The 25,600-nt window shown below is 37.9% G+C and overlaps 2 protein-coding genes and 1 non-coding gene across 3 annotated transcripts; all 3 read left to right on the top strand.

Annotated features, from left to right (window-relative positions):
* Positions 1-15,725: 15,725 nt before the first annotated feature.
* Trnay-aua (transfer RNA tyrosine (anticodon AUA)) lies at positions 15,726-15,800 on the top strand. The gene has a single exon. It is a non-coding gene; the product is annotated as a tRNA-Tyr (tRNA).
* A 34-nt stretch (positions 15,801-15,834) lies between these two features.
* LOC128171878 (uncharacterized) lies at positions 15,835-18,172 on the top strand. Its single transcript, XM_052837652.1, has 5 exons — positions 15,835-15,969; positions 16,905-17,120; positions 17,382-17,494; positions 17,663-17,794; positions 18,046-18,172. The coding sequence occupies exons 1-5, from the start codon at positions 15,835-15,837 to the stop codon at positions 18,170-18,172; spliced, it is 723 nt and encodes a 240-aa protein (XP_052693612.1).
* Positions 18,173-18,268: 96 nt separating this feature from the next.
* Positions 18,269-23,234, top strand: LOC128171877 (talin-2-like). Its single transcript, XM_052837651.1, has 9 exons — positions 18,269-18,313; positions 18,418-18,531; positions 19,076-19,189; positions 20,700-20,963; positions 21,316-21,399; positions 21,762-22,121; positions 22,499-22,685; positions 22,821-22,966; positions 23,130-23,234. Exons 1-9 carry the CDS (start codon positions 18,269-18,271, stop codon positions 23,232-23,234), a joined length of 1,419 nt encoding a protein of 472 aa, XP_052693611.1.
* The last annotated feature ends 2,366 nt before the right edge of the window (positions 23,235-25,600 follow it).

The raw sequence follows: 25,600 nt of genomic DNA, 5'->3' as shown, positions 1-25,600 counted from the left end.
AAACAACGTTTCATGAATGGACTCTGTATCTGTGTAGGTGAACAAAAATAACGCGTCATCAATGGACACTGTTGCTGGTCTCTGCGTTCTGTGTACGTGAAATTTGCACAAAAATTGTTAGACCATGTGCTTTATTCAACTCATTCACTAAAAGTAACTTTACAGGATGAAGAGCTCCCTTAGGGGGAGATAAGTAAAACATAAACAAGAGTTACTTCTCTTGTCATTGCATATTAAGTAAACTAACATTAATTATACTTTTCTCTTTTTTGAGCATAATGTACAGGTAAACAAAACTAAAAATGACAAAAGTTCAGAATTAATTAGAATGTGTCTGGTTTAAGAATAACAGTAATCCTGTCCATTTAAAACAAAAAGTCTGGCAACATCCGTCCTGTCTGAAGAATCTTCAAAACACATAAACCATTTGCTCCTGCTTTTGTTAGGCAATTTGCGAGCTGTTTTTGTCCAGAAAACCACTGAATTTTCCTCACATCTCCTTCTGATATGCTCTCAGGGGATCAATCTCTATACTTTGTAACTTCTCCATGTAACTAGTGTGATCCAGTTCTATCCCTTCTTGAGTTTGCTTAACGTAGAAACCAATATATGGAAATTGGTATTCAGCAATTTTTCCTGCTGAAAACCTCTCTCGAAACCTGCAAATCTGCCCCTCAAAGATTTCGTCCCCAGCATGGAGAAAATCATCAACATGAGAGCAGATGATTCCATGAAGCCTTCCATCCTTTCTATAGCAGAAGAGAGCCGGGTCTACGCTACACTGTTCAAAGCCGAGTTTATCAAGTTCTTCTTTAACACTTAAGTAAAACTGTCTAGCACCATCTTTCAGTCCATAAAGACAGTGTTTTAACTTCCATATCATTCCTACAGGAGTGATACTTTCCTTTGGAGGTTGAAGATAAACATCTCTATCAAGTTTTTTTTCCTTGTAAAAAAGCTGACTTAATGTCTGTGGTTTTGACATCCCAGAATTTACTTGCTGTTATTGTCAAAAATATCTTAAGACCCCCTTTTCCAACTGTCGGACTGTCTCTTGGAATATCAAATTCCTCCTCAAATCCACGTGCTACAAGTCTTGCTCTTACTTGTTCTTCTTTTGAAGTGATAACCCATCTTGTAGATAGTCTATTTTGTCCTTCATCCAGAACTTCAGTGTATGTGTCAAAGTTTTTGAGCTTCTCTAGTTCATTTTGTTTAGCTAGGGATATATTGTCACAGCTTGTATTTTCACATGTTGTAGAATTAACACATTCATCGCTGATTCTTTCCCAAGGGAGCCTACTTAGGTCTATGCTCTTTTGTTCTTCACTCTCAACATCTTTTACATTATACCAATTTCTGTTATTACCAGAAGCTTTGCCTGCTCTGCCAAGAATTGTTGCCTTTATCCAATTTTCATCCTCCGATCCCATCTTATACTGAATGTTGTCATTTGTTTTTAGTGCAAAACTGCGTTGAGGAGGTAAAGGTAACTTCTGTTCCTCTTTGTTCTCTGACAGGTATTCAGAAACTGTACACTTTTTAAGTTGCTTTTCACTTGCTTTTCCTTGGTGTGGTGTTCTTTCTTTATTTGTGCCTGTAGTTTCAGTGTCTGATATCTTCTCTTCTACTTGAGTACAGCCTGCAGTTGCTTTTTGTAATCTGTTAGGGGACACTCGAACAAAAACTCCCCCATGGCGAACAAAAACAACTTTTCCATCCTGAAACACAACTCTACCAGGTCCAAGCCATCTGTCTCTACCCTCACGCTTGTAGTACACCAAATCTCCATTCTCATAACATTGTTCAGCTGCCCTCACTTTGTTCAGTAATGCCCGTCTGATTCTCTCATCAGCTTCTGCCTCTATGTATGCTCGTCTGGTGCTGTGCAGTAAATTCAGATGTTTAGCAAAAGTCTCACTCACTGTACGGCCTTCTAAAGCTGGTAACTTGTCTGTCATAATGTTGGGTAGATTGGGGTTCCATCCAAACACAAGCTGGTGGCTACTAAAGCCGTTCCACATCTGTAATACATTCCTTGCCATGTTAGCCCAGCACAACAAGCTCTGCTCATTTACATCTTTGTAGTCCTGTTCCAATTTTGTTAGCATCATATCCGTTACGGAGTGCACTCGTTCACACAAGCCGTTCTGAAATGGGCTTTCACCTGCGGATGTGCACACTTTGACGTTCAAAATTGATGCCACTTCTCGCATTTCGTCAGAGTTAAATTCTCCTCCATTATCTGTCATAATTGCACCCATAACACCAAATATCCCTATCCAGTGAGACATGATTTTATCAATGACATCAGTTGTCTTTTTCCTCTGGATAAAAATGGAAATTGTGTATCTGGACCACATGTCAATCAAATGTAAGATCCACTTTCCTCTCCAGTACTTCAGATCCATGGCCACCTTCTCATTAAAGTAAGTCGCCATTGGAAATGACACAACAGGCCGTGAAGGGGTTCTTGCATAGGTCTTGCACACATCACATCTCTCTTCTATTTTTTCAAGATCCTCGTCAAAGTTGTCTCGCCAAGCACCCGCATCCTGTAAGAGGGATACTAGTCGTTTCTTTGGTGGGTGCGCAAACTGTCTGTGCAGTTTTAACAGAGTTGAGTATCTCTTTTTTGGGTCTACATCATCAATCCTCACTGAGCAAACTTCCTCAACAGGTATCATTTCTGCTTTATCTATGGGAATACAATAGTGTCCAGAAGAGGTCACATTAAGGTTCATTGTTTTCCCTAAAATCTCCGCTGTGTCATCCTCTAAGTTCAACTTCACACCAGTAGTTTTAATAGCCGTTCTTGACAACAGCAACGGAATGTCTGAATCAACAACATCAGTTATTATGGTCACATCTTTCCCTGCTATACGAGCTGGAATTGCAAATTCTCCTTCAGATTTCAGACGAGTCCCCCCTCCAAACTTAAACATTTTTCTGCCTTCAGTTTTCTTAACTCTATTTTTGTCCAAATCATTGAGTGAATCGATGTATGTGTTGATCCATGCACTACCACACACAGTTCTACTGCAGGCACTGTCTAGGACTGCACAATTTCTAGCTTCCATCCCCAGGTGTCTTATTTCCTTTGGTTGGTAACCTGTAAACAGTACGAATTCTTCTTCTTCAGTTGAACATGCATTTACTTTTGCCATATTTTCCCAACTATGAGGACATGCTGCCATCAGATGTCTATATGACCCGCAAGACTTGCATGTCAACACATTTCCATCTGGTCCTGATGGATTCATACTCTTTTTAACTGCTGAACTGCCTGCACGTGATTGTCCCCCATGCTGACCTCGATAAAAGCCTCGACTTTGGCCACTTTGAAATCCTCTGCCCCGCATCTGCTCACTTCTTCCCCCTCCTCGATAAAATTTGTTGTTCCTCATTCTAGCATATCCAGCTGCCATCAGCGCTTCTTCGTTCTCTGCAAGGAATGCTGGTTCAAGTTTAATGGACATTGGTGTAGAAGAAGAATGTCCTTCACAAGTTTCACCTTTGAATTTTTTAAGGGATTTCTTAGCTTCCTCATACAGAGTTTCTTTATTTTCAAAATTCATTCCTGTCAAAACAATCATTCTTTCTTCTTTGCTAATTTGTGATTGAGTGATTTGAATGCTAAAATCTCTGGAGGTAATTTCATATTTTTCTTCTTAATTTTTCTGTATTTAGCATCAAAAATGGAAATGTATTCATTGACAGATTGTCCATCAGACCTTTTAAAATCTTCAAAGTCTTCAAATTTCTCTAAGCTATCTGCTAAATCATCTTTGGCCAAATGTTTGTCCAAAAATTCTATCAATGTTTTCAAACCTGTCTCTTTTTTGAGATCCTCCAAATTCAGCTGATCAAACACTTTTTCTCTTATCTGGGACTCATCATTTTCAGGAAGAGACAATGCTATAGCAACACCTTGTTTCTTTTAATCTAGCTCAGTGACCTCTTTCCATGCTAAAAGTTCTTGCTTGAAGAGTTCATAACTTTTGATTTTAGGATTGTACAAAGGGGGGTTGATTTTTGTTGACATTTTCTCAGTCCACTAACACCACTGTTTTTCACATTTATCAAACTCTGAATAACAAGTAATTAATTGTCACACCTCGCTTACACTGTTTCTAACACTAGGAATCACCAATTTTCTTTCAACCACGCTCTGCTACCATTGTTAGACCATGTGCTTTATTCAACTCATTCACTAAAAGTAACTTTACAGGATGAAGAGCTCCCTTAGGGGGAGATAAGTAAAACATAAACAAGAGTTACTTCTCTTGTCATTGCATATTAAGTAAACTAACAAAAATAACGCGTCATCAATAGACTTTGTATCTGTATAGGTGAAATGCGTCATCAATAGACTCTGTGCTCTGTGTACCTTATCTCTTTATGAATAAGGCATCATCAATGGAATCGGTTTTGTTTTTTTTTGTGTATGTGAACTCTACTGTAATTTGTTATCATACATTTTTTATCAATTTTATCTAAGTGTTAATTTTGTCAGTATGTAATATGTTTTACATATCTAAGCTTTTGAAATTTCTGGTATCATTCGGTGCTAGGACAGAGATGTCCATCAGAATTGTAGCCAATGTGTCACTAATTTTTTTTTTAATTTTGATTTTATACAAGAAATCTTGTATGGTGTACTAAACATTATTTTCAAAGGGGAATAACTCAAAATTTGTATTTTTCAGTCAGGATAAACAAGAGTTATTCCCCTTGAGAATGAGAAATGAATTTGATGGTGTTTATCCCTGACAGTTTTATTGGTAGGATTGAATATCAGTTAATGTATTTTTACAATATATCGTGATCATTTGGAAAGAAGTGATCTGATAAGCTTTTGATAAGAATTTGATAAGTTTTAGATGGTTTTTTATACAATGTTATGTAGTTTTAATTTCAATATATTAATAGTTGATGTTAGTTTAATTCATTAAGTTTGAGCTGTGCATGTGTAACAATTGGTGCATCATATATTGCTTGTTGTCCTCAAAAGGTAGGTCACAATGACCCAATTAGAATTATGGTAGTTTATGGTGAAACTATTTTAGAACATGTCTATTTAAAAAAACAAACAAACTTGTGTTTTAGAAATGATGCACCATTAATCATACCAGGAGTCATTTACTCATGTATATATAAATGTGAAAGTAAGTCATGATGACCTGAATTTGTAATTAGCATGTTGTTAATCCTATGTGTTTGTTAATGGTGTTTAAGCACATTTCTCACACTGTATCTCTGTTGACCAGATAGGTAGGACAACTCAAGTTAATGTCATTTTCTTTGGAGAAATATTGTACGTAAGTTTAAGCGTGATTATTTTTTTTTTGTGTTTATGATAGTAGAGTAATATGTCTATGTGTATTTATTCGTTTTGTATTTTCTATTTTTCGTTTTGTTCAATAGAATCTTAAAAATTATATCAGCCAAAGTTTAACTGCGCAAGTAAATTGAATTCTTCCTATCTGTAATTTCATTGGTTCATAATATTAACCAATTATTTTGAAGCTAGGTGTATAAATAAGTTACCTATAATTCTAATTAAGTTAGAGCAGTATACAGTTTCAAGAAAATACCATCCGGTTGATATCTGTGGCATCTTATGGTATGTAAATTTCATATTAACTTATGTTTTACTTATCAGTGTAAATGTTTAGTCTCTGGTTTTATTTTAATTGCATTGTCAATACTAAAGTGTATTTTTGTAATTAAAGTTATAATACTTGGATTGTGTCTGTAAAGTTCAAAGGTTAGCTTTCTTTACAGTACGCACTGTAATTGATTTTTTATGAAACGTATAATGTATTTGTGGTAACTTATAGCTAATGTATTTTCTTTCATTTTGTCAGTTTTCTCATATTATGTATTATTTTGTAGGTCAATGCCTATATTTATATTCAAAATAAAAAGTCATCAGATACACAGTACACCATCTTCGTTTTGCTTGACTGCTCGGTTACATCATGGCGCTGCGAGAAAACAACAACATCTAGAGGTATTGACCATATTCAGGAAATTATAATCCAGAGATGCCAGGAATCGGTGCTATTGAAATACGTCCAAATGCCAGGAATCGGTGCTATTGAAATACGTCCGTGAGTAGAGTTTACCAATATAGTAAGGACTTTAAACTCAGGGCCCGCTGTATCAACGGTATGAGTAGTATTTACCGATAGTCTTTACCTGGAACTGTATATATAAAGTTAACTGTTTTCTGTGTACCGTTAATCTGTCCAAAATGAATAAAAAGGAACTCCAAAATCGTGTTTATGAACTAGAACAAGAGTTACTTGAAGCAAAAATATCTAAGGCCAAAGTTATTGAGAAACATACATTTTTTGCGGAAAATCGTAAACTAAGAACATTTTCGGGTAGACCAAAGAATGATGGTGATCCCTCCATTGATGATTGGATAGACGATTTGGATATAGCTTTTTCAGCCCGCGGAAGGACCGACGCACAGAAAGTTGATTTGATATATAATCATCTAGAAGGCCAAGCAAAGGAAGAAATAAAGTTTCGCGCCAATATTCGCCATGACCCCGAAGCGATATTGGAATGTCTACGGTCAGCGTTCGGAAACCCGGAAAGCATCATTACGCTTCAACAAAGATTCTTTGAACGTCAGCAGAGGGAAAGTGAAACGATTCGAGAATATTCATATATTCTTTTAGAATTATACCAAGCAGTGATAAAGAAAGACAACACCGTTTTTCCCGACAAAGAAAGAACTTTGTGTGAGCGTTTTGTTAACGGACTTCATGACAAGTATATGCGGAAAGAAGCTAAACGTCTGTTCAGAAGAAAGTTTGACAAAATAGACTTTTATCATTTGCGGGATGAAATGATTTTACTCAGTGAGGAAGAAGAATTCGAATCGACTCAAGTTTCTCCATGTGAAACCAAGAAAACCTCAGACAGACCACAGTCAGTGATCAGCGATCATCCAAGTTTAAATACCAAATCGTCCGATGCGCCCAGTACAGACGACCTTTTAAAAATCATTCAAGCACAACAGAAACAGATTGATTCCCTGACCGGCTATATGAAAGATAGCGAAAACAAACAACAAACTATGGAACGCCATAACACTCAGACACCTATAGATCGTTTTACCAACCCCAACGAGTCATCTACGGAGCGCCGTTCCAATCAGTATCCTATGGATCGACAGGCCTTTAATCGATCTGTGTATTGTTACGGTTGTGGAAGACAGGGCCATATCCAGAAGAACTGCCGCGCTACAGCGTACAGGAACAACGGTTCGGAAAACAAGTAGCATCTATTGCTACGAGTCAACCAATAGATGATAGTGAAAAAGACTCATTCAAGTATCGAGCAATAGGACAGTGTCCGGTGATTAGTGTTAAAGTGTGTGATGTAGATATTCCGTGTTTAGTCGATACAGGATCCATGGTGTCTACAATTACAGAAAGTTTTTACAGGAAGTTCTTAGAGCCCCTTGGAAAAACTCTTAGTGAAAAATGTATGTTACAACTTAAAACTGCCAATGGATTAACTATTCCATACATTGGGTATGTTGAATTTGATGTGAAGTACTGTGGAAATGTATTAAAACAGCGTGGTTTTCTTATTGTCAAAGATGCAACTGATGAATTTACAAGAAAACGTAAAGAAGCTGTCCCTGGCATTTTAGGAATGAACGTTCTGAACTTATGCAGGGATATTCTTTCAAACTCTGATGTTCCCACTGACGGGATTTTAAGTGAAGTTTTCGCAAAAACAACCGAGTGCGATAGAAAATCTATACATGGATTTGCTAGAATAAGTGGAACAGTTCCTATACGCATACCAGCCAATACCGTTGTAGTGCTTTGTTGTACCGGACCCAATATCGACGGTGATATAGTAGTGAATCCTTTGACCAACGGAGCGCATCTACACAGAAATTTCAAAACGGTATATACTTGTACCAATATTGTTGGAGGTCAAATGTGTGTTCGGGCAGCAAATGTGGGAGATGAGGACATATTCATCAAACCAAGAACGAGAATTGGGACCGTATCAAGATGTGAAATAGAAAGTGAAGATTCTAAAATTGAATTTCAAAGTGTAGGAAATGTAGAAGAAATTAGGATTCATGAGCTCCAGAGTGAAGAAGTAGTGGTAACGTCATCAGAACAGGAATTTGAAATACCGGCTGATATATATCATTTGGATTGCAGCATGGAGGAGAAAGAGTTAATTACGTCATTATTTCAGAAACATAAACATGTGTTTTCAAAGGACGATGATGACATTGGCTGTACAGATACCATCAAACATCAGATTCGCCTCGTTGACAGTAAACCTATCTCACAACAGTATCGTCGCATTCCACCATCCCAATTAGACGAAGTGAAGCAACACATTCGAAAATTATTGAAGAATAATGTGATACGTGAAAGCACAAGTCCATTTGCATCGCCAATTGTTTTAGTTAGAAAGAAGGATAACTCACTCCGACTGTGCGTAGATTACAGGAAGCTAAACGACAAAACAATTAAGGACAAGTTTCCGTTACCCAGAGTCGAAGAAACCTTTGACGTTCTTCATGGTTCCGTTATGTTTTCCACAATGGATCTTACCTCAGGATACAACCAGATAGCATTATCAGAAGAAGACAAGGAGAAAACCGCGATTACGACTCCCTTTGGATTGTATGAATTCAACCGCATGCCATTTGGACTTACAAACGCACCGGCAACGTTCCAACGTCTTATGCAGCACTGTTTTAGAGAAGAAGTTTTCAACATCCTGTTAGTTTTCTTAGATGACATCATCGTATATTCCAAGACCCTTCAGGAACATATCAAGCGACTTGACAGAGTGTTTACTATTTTAAAACAGCATGGATTAAAGTTGAAAATGAAAAAGTGCACATTTTTCAAACCATCTGTGAAATATTTAGGCCATGTGGTGAGCAAAAACGGAATTAGTACAGATGAAGAAAAGATTAAGTGTATTACCAATTGGAAAGTACCTGAAACAGTGAAAGAAGTGAAATCGTTTTTGGGATTTGCAGGATACTATCGTCGTTTCATTCGCCATTTTTCTCAGATTGCCGCACCTTTATTAGAAATATCTAAAAACAACATGAAACACCCCAAAACCAAATTTGGAGATAAGTGGTCTAAACAGTGTCAAGATTCCTTTGAAGAGCTAAAGAAAGTGTTGTCGACAGCTCCGTTACTCGGATATGCGGATTTTACCTTACCTTTTGTGGTGGAAACGGATGCAAGCGCACAGGGACTTGGAGCCGTATTGTCGCAAAATCAAAACGGACGGGTGGTTGTGATCGCATACGCTAGCCGAAGTCTTCGACCGAATGAGCGGACGGCAAAGAATATGAGCAGTCTGAAGTTAGAGTTATTGGCCCTGAAATGGAGTGTCACGGAAAAGTTTAGAGATTATCTTCTTGGAAATAAATTCACTGTAATAACAGATAATAATCCGTTAAAGTATCTTTCAACAGCGAAGCTCGGTGCTTACGAGCAGAAGTGGGCATCACAACTTGCGGAGTTCGACTTTGAAATCAAATACAGACCTGGAAAGCAGAATGTGAACGCTGATGTGTTATCTCGTCTACCTAGTGATATTCTTTGTGAGTGCATTCAGGGATCCATAATTCCTCCGGAAATTAAATCAGCACAAAACTCGATTATATTTATTGAATCTTCTGATGTTTCTTTTGTGAATACCTTTCCCACTTATTCTATGGAAGAATTAGCCGAAATGCAGTCAAAAGATAAATCGATTAGCGTGTGCAAGGTGTATGTAGAAACAAATACAGTTCCGAAAGCTAGTTTCGCGAGGAGGCAAAGTAAAAGTGTTCAGATTCTTATAAGACAGTTAAAGCATATTACAGTGAAAGATGGAGTATTGTACAGGGAGATTAAGGATCCAAAACTTGGAGAACTTACACAGATTCTATTACCAGAGTGTTTAAAGGAATTCGTTTTACAGAGTCTTCATGATGAACTAGGACACCAAGGTATTGAAAGGACGTTTAACTCCATTCGAATGAGATGTTACTGGCCCAAAATGTTTGCAGAAATAAAGAATTATTGTAAACAGTGTAACCGTTGCGCAGTTTCGAAGATTCCTCCTCCAAAAGTGCACACCAACATGGGACACTTAACAGCATCTGAACCATTAGAAGGTGTAGCAATAGATTTTTCTATGTTGGAGAAAGCCCAAGGACTGGAGAATGTGTTAGTGATAACGGATATATTCACTAAATGGACGATCGCTGTACCAACAAGAGATCAGACGGCGCAGACTGTGGCTAAAGTTTTATTGAATGAACTGTTCTTCAAATTCGGTGTGTGTAAGCGTATCCATTCAGACCAGGGGAAATGTTTTGAAGCGGAAATAATAAAACAACTATGTAATCTCTACAAGGTGAAGAAGACGAGAACAACGCCTTACCATCCCCAAGGCAACGGCCAGTGCGAGCGTTTCAATAGGACCCTGCATGACTTACTACGATCGTTACCACCTGCTAGAAAAAGAAAGTGGCCGGAATATATAAGAGAACTTGTGTTTTCTTACAACGTAACACCTCACGCATCTACGGGATACTCACCTTATTTTCTCATGTTTGGAAGACATCCCAACTTACCTATTGATTTCATGCTTGGAAGAAATAATACTCAGTTCAACGATGTCAATATCGACCGGTGGATAGAACTGCATTCCGAAAAGTTGGCGTTTGCGTATAACAAGGCAAAAGAGGAAATCAACAGAAATGCAGACGACCGTAAGAGAAGACACGACACCGGGAGAAGCGAAGAAGAAATGGAAATCGGTGATAGAGTGTATGTCAGAAACAGGGGAGTCAAAGGTCGTGACAAGATCCAAGATAAATGGAAGCCGGAAGTTTACGTCATAACTGACAAACCGTTCCATTCAGTGTACACAGTTAAAGCGGAAAATGGTGATTCTGGGAAAAGAACTGTGAACAGAGCCGAAATAAAACCGGTTATTTAGTAAAGCGTGTGTTTGTGAATACAACAGTGTTCAATTGATGCCGAGTTCTTATTTATTCGATTGTATATTTCTATGTGTATTTATTTGATACTAATATTAAATTGTGTAATCTGAGGACAGATTAATAAAGTTCTGGGGGAGTATGTGATAGTAGAGTAATATGTCTATGTGTATTTATTCGTTTTGTATTTTCTATTTTTCGTTTTGTTCAATAGAATCTTAAAATTATATCAGCCAAAGTTTAACTGCGCAAGTAAATTGAGTTCTTCCTATCTGTAATTTCATTGGTTCATAATATTAACCAATTATTTTGAAGCTAGGTGTATAAATAAGTTACCTATAATTCTAATTAAGTTAGAGCAGTATACAGTTTCAAGAAAATACCATCCAATTGATATCTGTGGCATCTTATGGTATGTAAATTTCATATTAACTTATGTTTTACTTATCAGTGTAAATGTTTAGTCTCTGGTTTTATTTTAATTGCATTGTCAATACTAAAGTGTATTTTTGTAATTAAAGTTATAATACTTGGATTGTGTCTGTAAAGTTCAAAGGTTAGCTTTCTTTACAGTACGCACTGTAATTGATTTTTTATGAAACGTATAATGTATTTGTGGTAACTTATAGCTAATGTATTTTCTTTCATTTTGTCAGTTTTCTCATATTATGTATTATTTTGTAGGTCAATGCCTATATATATATTCAAAATAAAAAGTCAACAGATACACAGTACACCATCTTCGTTTTGCTTGACTGCTCGGTTACATATATATCAATGTGAAAGTAAGTCATGATGACCTGAATTTGTAATTAGCATGTTGTTAATCCTATGTGTTTGTTAATGGTGTTTAAGCACATTTCTCACACTGTATCTCTGTTGACCAGATAGGTAGGACAACTCAAGTTAATGTCATTTTCTTTGGAGAAATATTGTACGTAAGTTTAAGCGTGATTATTTTTTTTTTGTGTTTACCCATACAATGAACGTGATGAAATACATTTATAACGTATATATAGTATTATTTTTATTTTTTTTTTGTGTTTACTCTTACCATGAAAAACATAATACTTGTATACAAATGATGTTTGGGGAAATGTAGCGAGCTGTAGATAAAAGTCAATAAACTTAAAGTGACATGTCTATATTGTTTGTCTTTTTTCATAGTCAGGCAGTACTGTAATACATGGTACAAAATGAGGACACGGATTAATCAGACTTCACCATTGTTAACAGTTCAACGTATTCAGACAATACTGTAACTTTAGGTACAAGAACTAGAGCATTATTTATTGAGGTGAACCATGTCAAGTTGAGTGTAACAATGTCCTTTTGTATTCACAATGATATGTTTTTATTACTCGACAATAAATTAGAAATAATGATTTCCAAGTACCCAGGGTCAATTAAACCATTTATTAATATGGCAGCTTGGTTCATCCTTGAGCAGTATTATAAACACTGTTTTTCTACTATAGTTTTTTTTTAGCTCACCTGAACAAAAGGTTTGAGGGAGCTTTACTGATCACCTGTTGTCCGGCGTCCGTCCGTCTGTCTGTAAACTTTTTACATTTTTGACTTTTTCTCTAAAACCACTGGGCAAAATTTAACCAAACTTAATAAAAAGCATTCTTATGGTAAGGGAATTTTAAATTATGAAAATGAAGGGTGCAGCCCTTTTTCAAAGGGAGATAATTGAGAAACAGTGAGTATAGGGTGTGTGTCTTTCAGGCACATAGCATCAGGGGGGGGCCTGCCCCCCCCCCCCCACACTTTTTCTCGCAGGAACAATTTTTAAAAAAAATGGAATTATCATGGAGTTGGCTCCCCCACTTTTTTGGGAGTATGAAAAAAATTGATATGAATATAAGGAAATGAGGAGTGAGATTGAAATTTATAGTACGCCAGCCCCTCACCCCCTACGGATTAGGATTTTGAAGATTTTTGGAAAACTGAAAATTTCCCTTTTTTTTTTTGCTTGTCAAGATTTTTTGGATGAGTCTGGCCTCCCCACTTTCAAAAACGATGCTACGTGCCTGTCTTTAAAATCTTCTTCTCAAGAACAACTGCACCTAAAATGACAAAATTCACACAAAAGCTTGCTTATATAGTGAAGATTCTAAATTATAAAATCATGACCCTCAGACCTAAACTGGGGCTTCAGTCGCGGTTCAAAGTTTAACATTGAGACACGTAGAAAACAGAAATTTATTGTATTTGATCAAATCTGCTTTAACGAGCATTTATCATGTTACCAACTGCATGTCATATATCAATGAATTTTGTTTTTATCTTCCAATATTAATAATTCACGTTCAAAATAGATACCGGTATGCCATTCAGCAATAGGAAAATTTCATGAACACTGCATTATGTATATTTTCTTGTAGATTGATGAACTAACAAGCCTTTTCAAGAAGTGGAAGAAGAAATTTGGATTTTGTTCTCATCTAAATAAAGAAGATTTTCCTAAAAAGATTACTGTCATTGTTTTCTGTTAACGTTAATTCTGTATGAAGCAAATTAATTAGGACTTCAGTTTTCTTTTCAAAATATAACAGCTTATATTCTCAAATTTAGATAAAGAGAGATAAAGATATTCGCATGATATACGCATGAAACATGAGGTATAATTTTCGCATGAATATTGTGCGAAATTTTAATCATATGATATTCGCATGAAAATTATGTCAAAATCGCATGAAGTTTTTGCATGAAATTCATGCGTGTTACTTTTCGTCTCTTTCTCATGCGAAGAATTCACATGAACTTCATGCGAATTTCATATGAGATTCATGCGAGCCACTTTTGCCTGTGTACACTTGGAGTTTTGATGGGCTTGATAATGTGAATGTCAGTGAAAATAATCGATCTTACCTCGTTATATCACTAAAACATCATTTAAGGAAATTGTATATAATGGAAAATTTACCGCGTTAATTATGTTTTAACCTATATTCAGTTCAAGATCCGCTCCTGACTTCTCATTGGCTGTCCCAAAATAAAACCGGTCAAGGTCAGTAAACATGGCGGACAAATTCAACTTTCGTTGTTGACATACACGAAAAATAACCGATATATGGACTATACTTGATATTTTTGGATTAATTTATGCCATAGACATCTACAACGTTCGAGTTCAGGTAAGAAATGCAAATGTTATTGTCATTTATTAACGATTTGAGACGAAATCGTTGCGGGAGTGAATCACTCCCGCACTTGCACCATTACGGAGATCCTATGGAGTAGTAGCCCTCTCCCAGCTTCCACAGGTACAGGTAAGTTAGAATTATATATACAACCTGCTTTACGTACAGGTAACCTAGAATTATATATACAACCTGCTATATCTACAGGTAACATAGAATTATACATACAACCTGCAATATGTACAGGTAACATAGAATTATACATACAACCTGCTATATGTACAGGTAACATAGAATTATACATACAACCTGCAATATGTACAGGTAACATAGAATTATACATACAACCTGCAATATGTACAGGTAACATAGAATTATACATACAACCTGCTATATCTACAGGTAACATAGAATTATACATACAACCTGCTATATGTACAGGTAACATAGAATTATACATACAACCTGCTATATGTACAGGTAACCTAGAATTATATATACAACCTGCTATATCTACAGGTAACGTAGAATTATACATACAATCTGCTATACATACAGGTAACATAGAATTATACATACAATCTGCTATATGTACAGGTAACATAGAATTATACATACAATCTGCTTTACGTACAAGTAACATAGAATTATACATACAATCTGCTATACATACAGGTAACATAGAATTATACATACAACCTGCTATATGTACAGGTAACCTAGAAATATACATACAATCTGCTATATGTACAGGTAACATAGAATTATACATACAATCTGCTATATCTACAGGTAACATAGAATTATACATACAATCTGCTATATCTACAGGTAACCATTGTAAAGGAGGGGGGCATACATTATGACAAAATTCGTTCAAAACTAAAAATGTTTATCATAGATTGCACACTTCTGTAAAATAACAAATAAAAAATGCATGTGCCTTTCCAAACCATTAATACTATTACAAATTATCATTTCATTAAATCAATGTCATAATCAACTTTGTATACGAGTTATCAATCGAAATTTTTGAGTTAAAGTTATCAATCACCCAGAGCGAAAGTAGCGTGACAGAAAAACGTTACGGTGAGTTAATAGAGTTAATAGCTTAATGTGTGTTTGAATGTTTGTTATTATCCCCTCGCGTAACTTTTGTGCGAAGGGGATATAGCATCGCTGCTGTGCGTGTGTTCAGATTGGAAACAAGTTGAAAAGAAAACTCTTGCAGGGATACTTATCAAACTTCGTACACTTATTTGGCATGGTAAAAGGACAAACCCTGTGAATTTTCAAGTCAGTTAGTTGATAACTCTTTAATATATCGTTAAAATAACACAATTTTTACAAATTTTATGTACTACGACTTGTGGTAGAGTCAGTTATATGGCATTCCTACTAGCTCTGGCTAGTGGGTTAACCCTTTAGCTCGATTGATAGAGTGCTGGACTGGCGTGCCAGAGGACCTGGGTTCAAACCCCAGCAGAGGCAATAAGTGTCTCTGTTACATTTGGCGCCAACGTTGGGGCATTATGTGACGGTCAGACTGGTTCGAATACCGGCGCCAGATAGCTCAGTTGGTAGAGCACCTGACTATAGATTCAGGGGGCCCAGGTTCGAATCCCGGTCTGGTCCGTCATTATTTCTCCCATCCCGTTACATTTGGCGCCCATGTTGGGACCTGGGTATTCTCTGGCGGGTGAGAGAGATTGTTTCCAGAACTTTGGCTCACAGGCATTGGCACTCCAGGAGAGTCAGGACGCCTCTTTCCTTGGAGGGGGACAATGTGGTAGAGTCAAGTATATGGCATTCCTACTAGCTCTGGCTAGCGGGTTAACCCTTTAGCGACAGGTAGAGTGCTATGCTGACTGGTAACACAATTTTATTTGAAAAACCTTAGTTTGCTGTTAGTTTGAATTTAATTTCTATGAAATTTGTTTTAAAGATTGAATATCAGAGTTGAAAATTAGTGCTGCAATCAAACTATAAATATTGTAATATAAAGTAGATAATATAATTTTTTTCATTTGAACTCTTTATGATTGATACTTATTGGTTGGACTATTGAATTGTTTATGATTGATACTTATTGGTTGGACTATTGAATTCTTTATGATTGATACTTATTGGTTGGACAAACCTATTTGTTTGGATCTGACTTTTTGGGACTGATTCATGAGGTCCCTTTGCTTGACAAAATCTTCTCGAAATGATCTTATAGGTTAGAATTACCCAAAAGAATGCGGCCGATCCCTTGAGTTGGGATTGATCAAATTGGGTGGGATAGATTCTATAGGCTGAGAATGATCCTATAGGCTGAGATTGGTCCTTTAGGCTGAGATTGATCCTATTGGGTAGGATTGATCCAGTAGGATGGAAATCATTCTATTTGTTGGGACCTTGGATTTTTATTGATCCTGTGTGTTAAGTGCAAATACTGTCTTCCATTGAGGTTTAGGTGGTGGCTACTATTGGTTGAATTAATCCATTTGTTACAATAAGTCCTATTGGTTGAATTAATCCATTTGTTACAATAAGTCCTGCTGGTTGAATTAATCCATTTGTTACAAGAAGTCCTATTGGCTGAATTAATCCATTTGTTACAATAAGTCCTATTGGCTGAATTAATCCATTTGTTACAATAAGTACTATTGGTTAGAATGATAACCTCATAGGATAACATCGATATCTGCTTGTTGGTACTAACACCGTTTTATATTGTATCACTATATATGTTGTAGGTGGTGGCTCCGACCATCAGTAGCCTGGCCTGTCAGGAACAGCTTATAGACGCCGCAAAGGGTGTGGCTCACTCTGTGGAGGGAATCGTGGAGGCGGCCCAGCAGTCCTGCCACGATGATAAGCTTCTGGCCGACCTAGGCGCCGCAGCCACAGCAGTTACTCAGGCTCTTAACGACCTGCTACAGCACATCAAGAAGGGGGCAGGACCCACCGCGGTAAGTGGGATTTTCACTGTTTTCTTTTTCTTAAGCTTTTATTCTCTCTCTCTATCTCTCTCTCTATCTCTCTCTCTCTCTCTCTCTCTCTCTCTCTCTCTCTCTCTCTCTCTCTCTCCTGTTACACAATATTAAATGAAGAAAGGTATGACATTGAAGTTTTGGTTTTAATGACAGTACAATGATTTGATATTGTTATGATACTGAGATTATGAACTCTTCTGTGCAGTGAGGTAGTAAATGTATGTTTTTGATTGACAGGCTGGGGAATCCCACGAGGATGCAGTGGACACGATCCTGACTGTGACAGACAGACTGTTCAGTAGTGTGGGCGACGCCCACGAGATGGTGAGACAGGCCAGGCAGCTAGCTCAGGTAAGCTCGCAAATATCTCACACCTCTCTCATAAGTTCAATTCTATAAAAGTCAATGCTAAATTGGGTTAGCACCTACATGGCTCAGAAATTTAAGACTGTTGACTGTTTCAATATATTTACTTGTTTATGACATAATTTTTTTACCTTGATATCTGTTGTTTTCCGGCAACCTCTTCATTGGTTGGGGCCATCAGGGGAGAAGCCGAGCGCCACTCTGACTCGGACATGCAGAAGCGGCTACTGGCCGCCGCCAGACAACTCGCTGATGCCACCGCGAACATGGTGGAAGCTGCCAAGGTAAGGAAAAATTGTGTGCATTGTACAATGAGATGGGAAGTGTAATAGTATACTCTGTGTCTGGTTATGTAGACATTTGTAGGCCGCAGAGCATATGATGGTAAAGATAAAGCAGCTGAAACTGTAGAATGCAATATCATGTTAAACATTTGTGAAGTAAATTGTTATATTTGATACAGAGTTGTGTATTACAGTGAACAGCTATATCTGTTCAATCAATTTCAGTAAAGTGTCATATTCTAATATTACAGGGCTGTGCGTCGAGTCCGAACGACTCGGAGCAGCAGAAGAGACTATGAGGCGCTGCAGAGGATCTCCGGGCTGCCACAAATATCGCCGCCAGCAACGCCCTCAAAAAGAAACTCATCAGGAGGCTAGAGGTCAGAGACTCATTAAGTGTCGTTTAATTATCTCTAGAACCTGTAATTTAATTGCAGTAAATGATATACGACATGATGGCTTGATATTACAATCATGTTTTGTGATGAGACTTTACTTGTGTCATTTAGGTGTGTTATGGTTACAACCATGCTTTGATATTTAATTGGATTGTAATTCTGATGTATTTCAATCCTACTTTATCATGTGATAGGACTGTAAGAGATTATATCTATGTTTTGTAGAACGCCGCGCGTCATACCGCCTCAGCCACCACACAGCTGATTAACGCCTCAAAGAACGCTAACAAATCCAACACTAACAAAACCTCGGAACATCAACTGACTCAACAATGCCAGGTAAGCAGTGATGGGGACATCATTCCATAATTCTTATCAATAAAAGAAGTCTCAATTCAATTTACATAATGGTGGAAACACTTAACAAATGGGAGGTATAGTAGATTGGCCAGTAAGCTAAAGGTTCTTGGTTTAAATCCTGCTGTAATTGTCTCAACAATGCCAGGTAAACAGGGGACACTTATCATACCATAATTCTTATTACAGAAGTTGTTAGATGACAAACAAGACACACTGAATGTTGAAACACTGATAAATGCTGGGTTATAATTGATTGGCAAAAGGTCGAGGGGTCAAATCTTCCTGTTGTGTTCTATGACTAAGCGTTGTATCTGCATTCCTTCTGTTTCTCCAGAGTATTATAGTATTGTCTAATTGTCTAAGAATATTGTATTGTGTCTTCCAAATACTGCCGATGATTGGCTGATTGGGACTGTAGTTTTTGTAAAATCATATATGATTGGCTAAGAAAATAATAGTGTGTCCTCCTTGTATTGTTGTATTTTATTGGCTGAGACTATCACATGTTGTTCTCCTTCTACAGATCATGAATGAACAGCTGCCTCTGTTGATCCAAGGATTCCGGGGATCTGAGACAAACCAGGACAGCGCTACAGCCCAGCTACAAGTGATCAATGCTAGCAAGGAATTTATACAGGTATAAAGTACAAATTGTAAGGGAGACCATTTGGCAAGAAAAAAAATCAAACATCGATACTACAATATCTGTAAAATCTCGCTGCAGTGTTTAGGGGAGAAAGGAAAATGTCTTAAAACTAAGGTTTCTGTGCTATATTTATGAGTCCCCTACCAGTTTCACCGGAGGGGACTATAGCTTTCCTCTGCGTCCGTCAGTCCGTCTGTCCGTCCGTCAGTCCGTCTGTCTGTCCCACTTCAGTTTTCCACACTTTTTTTCTTTATGCATTTGAGGAATAATATGAAACTTGCTGAACAGCTTCAAAATGTCAAACTACAGATCAAGTTTACACTTTTGTAGCGTCTGATTGACATATTTTTGAGAAAATTAATTTTTTATATTCCAATTTTTTAATGTTCGGGTTCGTTATCGGGTTCGGTGTGTAACTGAATAAACGAGGTCAGTATGTAGTCAGTAATAATATCGTGCGTTACTTGTACCATTCCTTTTCCTGTACCATTCCTTTAATCATTTCTAACAAACAAATAAAATCTATAAAATAGTGTCAAGTATTGTGTTGTAAATTTAATCGGCAGGGTTTTTTTGTATTATTATTACAATCGGGTTCGTTGTCGGGTTGGGCTGTTTAACTGTTTGGTTTGATTCGGGGTTCAGAAAAGGGTAAGAAATGATATTGTGCATAACAGTGCATTGTTTTCACAAATTTTTACCAGCGAATACAGAATAGACTTGGCGAAATTACAGGAGATGAAATAAAGAGTATTATTTTACCAATTTCCTATTTAATTTCTATATCAACTATATAGTTTTAATTTCCTCTGTTCTTTTATCTCTGATTAAAGCATGACATCTCGTTTTTAATAGCTCTGAAATAGTTGTGTGCTTCACTGGTATCGGAAGCAAATTGAAAGTGTGTGTGTGGGGGGGGGGGGGGGGGGGGGGGGCTAGACTAATCCTCTGAAATATTGAAATATTGAGAAAAAAGTAATTCCCAAAATCATGGAAATCCTAATCCGGGGGGGGGGGGGGGGGGGAGTATACCTTTACTTCCAATAAAAAAAAATTACTTACCCAAAATTCTTTTTCCAAAATCACGAGATTCCTAATCCGGGGGGGGGGGGGGGGGGCTAGTATGCTTCTGAATCCACTTTTTCAATCCTCAGTGTAAATTTAGAAACAATCTTTCCTGCGAGAAAAAGTGGGGGGGGGGGGTGAACCCTCTATTATGCTATGTTTCTAATGGTAAGGTATAAATTTGCAAAAAAAGTGGGGGGGGGGGCTAAGCCCCCCCCCCCTAGCCCCCCCGGTTCCGACGCCTATGTGCTTGGAAGCTTTCATAGAATAATACAAACCGGTAGGGGACGTGTATTGCTTATGCAATACTCTCAGAATGCTTGTTTTTTTTTATCAAAATATTTTATTTATTTTATCAAAATAATATGATGTGCATAGCTATTGTAATAGACACTAGTTTCACATCTCGGTTCACTGGCCACATTTCTTCTGACAGCCTACCAGTCAGCTGGTATCCGCCGCAAACGCCGCAGCCCCAACGGTTGGAGATCAAGCTGCAAGCATGAACATGAACCAGGCAGTGAAGATGATGACCACCGCGCTCGCGGAGCTGAGAACCGCCTCAGGGAAGGCAGAGGAGATGTGTATCTCACTGGAGGTGGACGCCGCGCTTGATCAGCTGACCGAACTCGACCGCGAGCTGGAGGAGTACCGCAGAGCCACTGACAGCGGTAACCTTGTGCCACTACCCGGTGAAACGGTAAGGCCAAGAGGAAAATGTCATGGTGATGATATAGTCAGGTCAAGGGTTAAAGGTCATGAATACTCAATGATAGTAGCATGTGTATACATAGTGCATTTGTTAATTGGATTATATGTAAAGTGAAGTGGATCATTCGTATTATGTTCAGGCCAGGGTTAAAGGTCATGAATATTTAATGATAGTAGCATGTGTTTAGTGAATAAGATCATTACTAAAAAAGTAAGTAAAGGGTGTAAACTGTCAGATATTTTTTGATTATTATATAAATGGGAGATTTGATATTGTATCATGGCTTTCTATTGTAATATGGTGGAATGGAGTTGATACATGATTTTGTTACGTATTTCAGGTGGAGGCGTCGGCCATGAAACTTGGCTCCACCTCTAAGAACGTGGGATCGGCGATGGCTCAGCTACTGACGGCTGCCTCACAGGTAAACACAGATAATTGTATAATGGAGACAGAAATTTTGTAAAATATATAGAGCATTTCATATATTCTGGTAATAGATGGTCGTTGTAAAAAAATAAGACATCACAAAAAATATGATACGCAAAAATTGAAACAAGATGACTGATGCAAATGAAAAAGTAACGTATTTACCCCCATTTTTGTAATTTTTGTGATATGAGAAAAAACGGAGTGAACAGTATAATATATATATATGACATGATTTCATTCTGTTGTGACTTTTCTTCACACATTCTTCCCTGTGGTCATTTCTCAGGGAATTGGATTTTATTTATCTATATATTTATCTATATAATATATTTCCACTATTTGGTGATTTTTCAGGGCAATGAGAATTACGTGGGTGTAGCAGCCAGGGACACCGCGAACGCTCTCCACGTGCTGACAGAAGCCACGCGCGGTGTCGCCTCAACCTCAGGAACAACCTCAGAAGACATCGAGGTCAGACGGCAAGTGATCGACAGCGCCTGTGACGTCATTGACAAGTCGACGCATCTACTGGAGGAGACGAAGCGAGCCATGAACGACCCAGAAAACCCTGAGAACCAGGCTCGACTTAACCAGGTGGCCAAGGCTGTGTCGAGTGCGCTCAACAACTGTGTGAACGCCCTTCCCGGACAGAGAGACGTGGATAACGCCATCAGACAGATCACAGACTCGAGCCAGAAGCTGGCGTCCACCAAGGTACGCAGATCTGTCTGTTCCGCAGACAAAGTCTATCTCAGAAATAGACAAAATTTAAGTCGGAAGCAGATTTGATCTCAGAATAAGTGGATAAAGAGTCAAATGGCATCCACTGAGATAGTTACATCTACATGTATCTTAGAAATAGACGAATAGGCAACCTTATGTCAACAGTAAACAAACTTCATCTCAAATTTTAACTTGGCTCATAAAAAATCACCTTTCTCACAGAAATAGTTCTCATTCTTTCAGAATTAAATTACTTCACATATGCATAGAAATCCCTATCTCATAAAAAATAATCTTTTAAACAAATTTACTTTATCTATGCATCATTATTAGGAATTGATTTAATTTTTCATTCCTGTACATTGTAGTACCCGAGCACAGACCGCACGTTCCAGGAGATCCAGATCGAGATCAACAACGACGCTGTCAATCTCAACCAGGCCGCCAGTGACATCGTCACCGCATCTCGTGGCACACCTAAACAACTCGCCGAGTCATCTCGCGAGTACAGCTCGTCTTACTCAGAGTTCATCAAATCTGGACTCACCATGGCAGGTCAGTGAGAGTGAGATTCCAACAAAATCAGATACTAAAAGTTTAAGGTTTGATCAAAACAGACGCGAGGCTGAAGGTGTGACATCACTGTAGAATGTAGGTACCTGTGATTGATTTTGATTGGCTGGTTTCCAGGTCTGTCCAAGGATGGAGACACGCAGAACCAGATTGGTGGCGGACTGAAGAACGTCTCCATGGTTTCAAGTAAACTGCTGCTGGCCGCCAAATCTGTGTCGGCTGATCCAAACGCTCCCAACACCAAGAATCTGCTCTCACAGGCCGCCAGGTTAGCACTCAAATATTACCTTTATATATTCCAATATTACATTTTGCAAAGTTTATATTCAGCAATAAAAAAAAAAGAAAAAGAAATAACGTCAGAGGATAAAGCTCAGTTGACGTGTTGAAGTCAAAAAGTCATCAATGTCTTGTTGCTATTTTTAGCAAATTGAGGCCCAAGAGAGGATTTTGTTGTTGGAGAAGCAGCTTGAGGACGCGAGGCGCCTGAAGGAGAAACTGGCGGAGAAACGCGACCAGATGGCTGTCTAGATAACACCGTGTGACGGGGGCGAAACGCGGGCTTATTAACCCTTGTTCTTTTACCCTATAACAAAAAAATTCTTTTAAGAACTCTTGGCTGTAAAATTTTGTTTGAAAAAAAAAGTTCTTTTCTGTTTGGCGATAATTGGTAAAGAATAAAGTAATGTATACTAGTCTAATGACATGGGGAATTTTTTAATCTAAAGACAGATTGTATAACCGTGTCCAAATTCCTCTGTCTCAGAGGTATTGAGCTCCCCCCCCCCCCCTCTCAATTGTCACACTGTGTATTCTTGGACTGACTGCCCTGGTCTCTTTGCATGTTAGCGTATCATCCTCACCATTACCATCTCGTCTCTCATCTCCTCATATATAAACAACTTTTTTTTTCTTTTCTCTAAAAAATTTACAGGAACTACAAATTCAAGAGGAGATGTTACGGAAGGAGAGAGAATGGATCGAAGCCAGAGAGAAGCTGGCCAAGTTCCGTAAACAGCGGTACAAGGACACGGGCCACGATAGCGACTCATCATCCGCCTTCTAACGCCGCACGCTCCAGCTTTAACTGTATAATGCGTATAGTGCCTGTCACGTGTCTTGTGATGTCATAATGGCTTCCATGTCAGCTGTCCTTGTGAAGGTCAAGGTGACAAGCATCTAAGTGATTGAGAATTTGAAGGGAGTGAGAGTGTTTGAGATCTGGGTTAGGGTTGCATTTCTGTGGGTGTGATTTTTCAATATAGATGTGTAAGTTTGTATACTTAGAATGATTAATAATGGATGATGTATTCAGAGGACAGAAATTTGGAATTGAGAAGAAAGACTCTCAGAAAGAAAGGATTCTCATTAATCATATCATATGTATATGTAGCTGCTGATTAATTGTTAAACCAGTTATGTCACATATTGTACAGGATTTTACAGAATTGTTTACCAACCGTGCAAACATTTATCTATTTTAAATAGAAGCAGTTGTTATTCGACACTTGATTATTTTTGGATTTTTTCTGCAAGCAGACTTGTTTTTTTTTAGAATATAAACATGAAGTTTTCCGAATCTGATAGATTAAATCTACACTGTTTTAAGGTAGCCAATTGTGATATGGTGTTACAAATGATAGATGATATGGTGTTACAAATGATAGATATGCAATACTTATATACAATATAAAGACTGATATAGCTTACTTATTCTTTGATATGTGTTTGTACTATCCATGTACTGCAGATGTTGTATTCAAGTCCTGTTTTATGTCGACTTAGAAATATGCTTTATCAGCACAGTTTGTTGTATTCAAGTCCTGTTTTTATGTCGACTTAGAAATATGCTTTATCAGCACAGTTTGAGTGAAAATTAACCAGGTTTCTTCCCCTGTTTTGTTGCTGTTTAGAGATTTCAATTCACGCTTGATTTTAGTCAGAATTTTACATTTTAAATTAATGAGAAAAACCTAGATTTGATTTCTGTGTTTGATGCCAGGCTTCCACTAACCGAGTAAATCCGCAAGTATTTGGTGTGTACCACGCTAGTCCTACACATATACCCAGTGCTGCGTATTGAAATGTTTTATGTGTGTATTTTGTATTAGTCGTGTTTAGTTTTTGATAAAAGCTATATATATTTTATTCTGTTTAATATTATGATTATTGTATAATTATTATGATGACGACTGTGTAATTTTCTACATTCTCTATCGTACACAATATATGAAGTAAACTTTTGTTTCCTATATAGAATTGGTATATTGTAGATGTATACTGACCATATATAACATGGCCTCCCCCTCACCAGGTGTACACTACAGACCATATATAACATAGTCCCCTCTCACCAGGGGTACACTACAGACCATATATAACATGACCTCCCCCTCACCAGGTGTACACTACAGACCATATATAACATGGCCTCCCCTTCACCAGGGGTACACTACAGACCATATATAACATGGCCTCCCCCTCACCAGGTGTACACTACAGACCATATATAACATGCCCCCCCTTCACCAGGTGTACACTACAGACCATATATAACATGGCCTCCCCCTCACCAGGTGTACACTACAGACCATATATAACATGGCCTCCCCCTCACCAGGGGTACAGTACAGACCATATATAACATGGCCTCCCCCTCACCAGGTGTACACTACAGACCATATATAACATGGCCTCCCCCTTACCAGGTGTACACTACAGACCATATATAACATGACCTCCCCCTTACCACGGGTACACTACAGACCATATATAACATGGCCTCCCCCTCACCAGGTGTACACTACAGACCATATATAACATGACCTCCCCCTCACCAGGTGTACACTACAGATCATATATAACATGGCCTCCCCCTCACCAGGTGTACACTACAG

The sequence above is a fragment of the Crassostrea angulata genome, chromosome 2 (assembly GCF_025612915.1).
Source record: "Crassostrea angulata isolate pt1a10 chromosome 2, ASM2561291v2, whole genome shotgun sequence".
NCBI classification, from domain to species: Eukaryota; Metazoa; Mollusca; class Bivalvia; order Ostreida; family Ostreidae; genus Magallana; species Magallana angulata.
Note: the sequence above shows the minus strand (reverse complement) of the source record. Positions and strands in the feature narration are given on the sequence as shown.

Coding starts and splice junctions, on each gene's coding strand:
- LOC128171878 (XM_052837652.1), top strand. CDS start 15,835: ATGTTGGGACCTGGGTATTCTCTGGCGGGTGAGAGAGATTGTTTCCAG. Junction 17,121..17,381: donor AGGGGGCAGGACCCACCGCG/GTAAGTGGGATT, acceptor TTTGATTGACAG/GCTGGGGAATCCCACGAGGA. Junction 17,495..17,662: donor CAGGCCAGGCAGCTAGCTCA/GGTAAGCTCGCA, acceptor TGTTGTTTTCCG/GCAACCTCTTCATTGGTTGG.
- LOC128171877 (XM_052837651.1), top strand. CDS start 18,269: ATGTTTTGTGATGAGACTTTACTTGTGTCATTTAGGTGTGTTATG. Junction 18,532..19,075: donor AACTGACTCAACAATGCCAG/GTAAGCAGTGAT, acceptor CTCCTTCTACAG/ATCATGAATGAACAGCTGCC. Junction 20,964..21,315: donor TGCCACTACCCGGTGAAACG/GTAAGGCCAAGA, acceptor TACGTATTTCAG/GTGGAGGCGTCGGCCATGAA.